Source organism: Amphibalanus amphitrite, unplaced genomic scaffold (assembly GCF_019059575.1).
Source record: "Amphibalanus amphitrite isolate SeventyFive unplaced genomic scaffold, NRLGWU_Aamphi_draft 000683F_arrow, whole genome shotgun sequence".
Classification (NCBI taxonomy): Eukaryota; Metazoa; Arthropoda; class Thecostraca; order Balanomorpha; family Balanidae; genus Amphibalanus; species Amphibalanus amphitrite.
The window spans coordinates 229896-234719 of NW_024882177.1; the positions used below are offsets into that span (position 1 = coordinate 229896).

The window sequence follows — 4824 nt, forward strand, 5'->3', positions numbered from 1 at the left end:
ATTATTGCACATATTGGGTGGTAGATACCATCTACTAACACACAAGCCTCACAAAATAACAAACACAACAAACATGTTCAAAATATTGGAGCATTATATGTTATCATACTGACAATGAGAGAACTGTCATGTCAATACAAAAAAAGTTCCGTCAGATAAACAGCCCACGGAGTCCAACAACGCTGATCTAAAATAACACAAGCAAAATACATGCACCCGACCTCAAAGTTTTAGAGCTCCCAAATATTAGCAGCGTTTGGTGCCGAGTTTTGATGCAAGAATAGCACACTTAGGATTACTTTGATAACGTCACATTAGCAGAACCTCTTGGACCGAATTTATAATAGCCAAATCTTCAGATTGCAGGTTTTGTGAACTTCGCATATAACTAGCTTCCAGCACAAGGCGCTTTTGGCGCAGCGAGCCACGGTCCAATGAGGTTATAACTGAGTCTCCCCAAGTACACAGCGGCCGTAGGTCGAGGCAGTGATGAGTTGAGCATGCTCCAGTGGCTTTACGAGCCGAGTCTCTCCTGGTACACCCTAGTAGCGGCGCGATGAACTATCGTGTGCCTCCGGGCCAGTTCGGAGAGGTCTCGGGAGTAGCCTCCACCGATCACGGTAGCGCACGGAATTCCTCGACGGACCGTCTCGCTCATCACGAAATAGTCACGGTCGAACAGACCTGCCGGGGTCAGACACACAGTCACTTATCAGCTAACTCCACCGTCAACGAAACACAGCTGCAGGGGTAGTCACTAGTCAACCTAATGCGATCACCAGATCCATCAAAAACAAAAGTAAAACCAGCGATACGCAGGTAAAACACCACGGAAAGAAAACGACCTACGTTTTCATGTCATTCATTTTACGATCCGGGATAACAACAATGATTAATGCCGCACCTAAAGTTACCAACTGCGCTATTTCCCCACCTTATTTGGATTAGATCCTGCACATATACCCACAATAACTTATGTCAGAGCACCCGGATGTATGTCAAACTGAAACACCTACCCTGGTCGGAGAGGTCCAACTTGCCGAGCACGTCGTTGACATGGGGGTCAACGCCGGCGTCATAAAGGACCAAGTCTGGCCGGAAGAGGTCGAGCAGTGCTGCCATATGATTGCGCAGTGCTGCCATATAGGCGACGTCTGCCGTGTGCATGTCAAGGCCGACATCCAGATCTGAGCGTTGCTTCCTCAGCGGAAAGTTTTTCTCGCAGTGCACCGAGAAGGTGAACACGCGCTCGTCGCCGGCGAAGATGGCCGCGGTGCCGTCTCCCTGTCGGTTTAAGACGGTCAGTGTCGGGAAACACCCAACGTCGGTGATGTTTGCCGGTTAGAGGAGGGGAGATGGCTAAGGCTGTCGGTTTTCCTCCAATTGGTTTCTTTAGCTTTATATTTGCTTGGCAATTGGCTGAAACAGAACATCTAAGAAGCCAATTTTTTATTGAGGGTAACTGCATAACATAGGTAGATCACAACTGACGATAAAAAAATCACCGGTAGCGGTTTTATCGATGATCGGAAACCGACACGTATTCAGTATTCGGTCAGTGCTGACACTGGCGCCCAATGTGGCAGTCAGCTGAGGTCACCGACGACTCCTCACCTGGTGGACGTCGAGGTCTACGATGAGCACCCGACGGGGGTTATCGCCGGCGCCCAGCAGTCGGGCCGCCACCGCCAGGTCGTTCAGGAAACAGTAGCCCGAGCCGTGGCCGGGGAAGGCGTGGTGCGTGCCGCCGGCGGTACTGCACGCCAGACCACGCTGCAGCGCCGCGCGCGCCGCCAGCACCGTCCCACCTGGCGGACGGGACGGGGAGCGGCGAGTGATCTCTGTCTAACGACAAACATGTCGGCAGGGCTGCGGAGTCGGAGTCGGAGTCGGAGTCGGTCGGAGTCGACAGTTGTGACTGGAGTCGGAGTCGGAGTCGGAGTCGATTTTAGAAACCCGAGCCGGAGTCGGAGTCGGAGTCAACGAAAATCCGTCGACTCCGCAGCCCTGCCAGGTCTGCGGAGTCGGAGTCGGAGTCGGAGCTGGTTTGTGAAAGCCGGAGTCGGAGTCGGAGTCGCTGAAAATATCGACTCCGCAGCCAGGGGCGGTTCTCCCATATAGGCAAGGTAGGCAGTGCCTACGTCATTTGTCGTCTCCCCTGCGTCTACACCCTCACTAGACTGTGGCTTTTGATTGTTTGATTGCTTTTGTTTAAGATCTTTTTCTCTTCGTTTTTTAAAATGGGTTGAAACGAAAGAGAATTGCCCAAACTTTTCAAAAAAACGTCAAACAAAGATCGTATTATAACAACAACTTGACAAAAACCTTTGCCTAATTGTGCCTACCTCGTCCTACTAGATTACCGACTATTGCCATGTTGAGGCTATTGAGCCTTTTGGTAGAAAAAGTTTAGATGGTCGGCACATCGACTAGGTGCTACCCTCTAACTTTCAAACTTGACTTTTTATTAAGTCCATTTATCATAAAATAAAACACATTTTACGTTATCAATTTTTTATCATTAGTTTATGGTACCTAGCGTTGTTATGCCTGTTGTGTTATTCTATTGTTTCTTAAAAACTATATTGGACAAACTAGACTCCGACTGGGAGACTAGCTTGTCTCTGGCGGCAGACGTGTAAGCTCTAGTTAAGTTAATGGTTGTTGTAGATGACGCTGCTGTCGCTGCTTGACGCATCCCGACTGAGCAATAAGACTGTCTTTTCCCCCTTTTATCTACATATTCCGTATTCAGCTTTTCTGCCTTACCTACCAAGTGCCTACCTACTTTCAATAGGTCAGCGCCGCCCCTGTCCGCAGCCCTGCATGTCGGGGAATATCACTTACCGACCGGTCATCGTCACACCATCAGTTAGCAGTCATACTTAGTGACGATTATGACTGCAGAACGGTCAATATCACACATTTTTGACGAGCATTCACATCTGAAATAAAACCATCTTCATTCGTCATAACTAGGAATATAGGATAGTCTCCACTGGGAAGCGGGAAACCGGCAGCTTACCGGTTTCATATCGAACCCTGGAGACCAGGCCCGGCGACCACGGGATACCGGTAACCCTCTGCTCCTGGCTGGTAGTGTGTCCATTGAAGAACTTGTCCACATACTCCTCAGAGTGGACAAGGCACGCCACCTCCCGGGACACAGCCTCTGGTGTAAGCAGCTGTGGAAACATTGGGAGGGTGTGCACTTGTGCAGAGGTTCTATAATTTTTTACTTAGAATGTCAAATACCTACCTATCAAAGTTGTTCATAAAAACATTCCTTTTGCCTTTTGGCAGGGTAGAAGATCATGTCTCCATACCTATGACCCTAAAAGAAGAGTTTTCTATACCATCACACAAATTGTTCAACAGCAATGTAACAACAAATGACCCTTTCTGCACACATATTTACAACCTGAATGCTGGTAAACACACCTGTTTGCAGCTGTCAATTACTCCATCTTTCACCAACAGATCAAAGATCATGTTGAACTTTGCCATTGGAAAGCTGTGCCCAGCAGGCAGCTGGCACACATAGCCAGGGTGGTGGACAATGGGAAGGCCACTGATCCTCTCAAGATCCAAACCACCATTCTGTAGCTGCTGTAGGAATGGAACAATAATTGATACCACAGACCTTCCAGGCCATACAAAGAAAACTGAGTGGCAAAGCAAGGTTTTACTCTACTCTGGATGACGGATGAGCACTCAGCAGAATAGACAGGCCAGTAAAACAACTGTAGATGTTTTAAACTAGCTTTAGAAGTAATTAATTATCCTGACCCACAACAATGCTTATTAACTATTAGTTCATGTTTTTCGGGTAGCAGTGCTGGTCAACTCAAACACAAAAAAACAAGGCAGTTCTACAAATGTGGAAACTGGCTGCAAGGCATAAACAAAAATGTTCCAAACCTACATGCTGATGTTGCTTGCAGAGGGAATTATTGAGCACTGACGCAAGACTTGACAAACAAGATCTGATATGTTTGATGTTTTTAGATTGCAGTTTCACCATAAATGCCGTACTTCTACCCGTTTGCATCATGGCTAATGCATAATGGCTTTGAAGGGTAGTCATACAATACAGGGCTGCGGAGTCGAGTCGGAGTCGGAGTCGGAGTCGGTCGGAGTCGACAGTTGTGACCGGAGTCGGAGTCGGAGTTGATTTTAGAAACCCGAGCCGGAGTCAGAGTCGGAGTCACCGGAAATCCGTCGACTCTGCAGCCCTGCTAGGTCTGCGGAGTCAGAGTCGGGAGTTGGAGTCGGTCGGAGTCGACAATTCTGCCCGGAGTCGGAGTCGGAGTCGGAGCTGGTTTTTTAAAGTCGGAGTCGGAGTCGGAGTCGCCGAAAATCCACCGACTCCGCAGCCCTGAATTACAATATAACGTTCCGTTACAATTAGGTGCCCAGCATACGTAACTGTGATGTGATTTGTACCCAGGACAGCTCTCAGAAATGAGGTATGTGAGACAAAAACTAGCAATATATAATTAGCAAATTCGAAGCAGCAGTAGCGTGGCCGATAGACACAATTTCAAGTGATTCGGCTAATCATTTTTCAGCACAGTGTATCGCACACTGATAAGATAAAGCAACAAAATCGATTCACAAGCCAACAAGTAATTTTTGAGCAGCCAAGCAAATACTGAGTTCCAAGTCAGGCGGTGTTAAAAGCTTATGGTCAAACGTCAGGACGACTCAGATGCTTGCTCAGATGCATGTTCATGGCCCGCAACATCAATTTAGTGGTGGAGAGCTCTTACAAATGAAGTAGTTGCGCAGTAGATGAACCACACTCAAGGTCAATATTTTATT

The 4824-nt window shown here is 47.8% G+C and overlaps 1 protein-coding gene across 4 annotated transcripts; it reads right to left on the minus strand.

Annotated features, from left to right (window-relative positions):
- Positions 1-216: 216 nt before the first annotated feature.
- Positions 217-4730, minus strand: LOC122364560 (uncharacterized protein SYNPCC7002_A1628-like). Of its 4 annotated transcripts, XM_043335060.1 has the most exons (7): positions 4392-4730; positions 3926-4093; positions 3442-3609; positions 3026-3185; positions 1615-1808; positions 1017-1284; positions 217-684 (listed from the first exon to the last, which is right to left on the minus strand). In XM_043335060.1, exons 2-7 carry the CDS (start codon positions 4085-4087, stop codon positions 515-517), a joined length of 1122 nt encoding a protein of 373 aa, XP_043190995.1. In that variant the 5' UTR covers positions 4088-4093; positions 4392-4730; the 3' UTR covers positions 217-514. The 4 variants fall into 4 exon arrangements, with proteins under 4 accessions (XP_043190995.1, XP_043190996.1, XP_043190998.1 ...); XM_043335061.1 differs by lacking the exon at positions 3442-3609; XM_043335063.1 differs by having other exon boundaries at positions 3926-4730.
- Positions 4731-4824: the final 94 nt, after the last annotated feature.

Excerpts from the sequence above, each read along its gene's own strand:
- LOC122364560 (XM_043335060.1), bottom strand. The coding sequence starts at position 4,087 with ATGACTACCCTTCAAAGCCATTATGCATTAGCCATGATGCAAACGGGT. Across the intron at positions 3,186-3,441 it reads TAATTGACAGCTGCAAACAG|CTGCTTACACCAGAGGCTGT; the intron begins GTGTGTTTACCA and ends ATGTTTCCACAG. Across the intron at positions 1,809-3,025 it reads CAGGGTTCGATATGAAACCG|GTGGGACGGTGCTGGCGGCG; the intron begins GTAAGCTGCCGG and ends CCCGTCCGCCAG.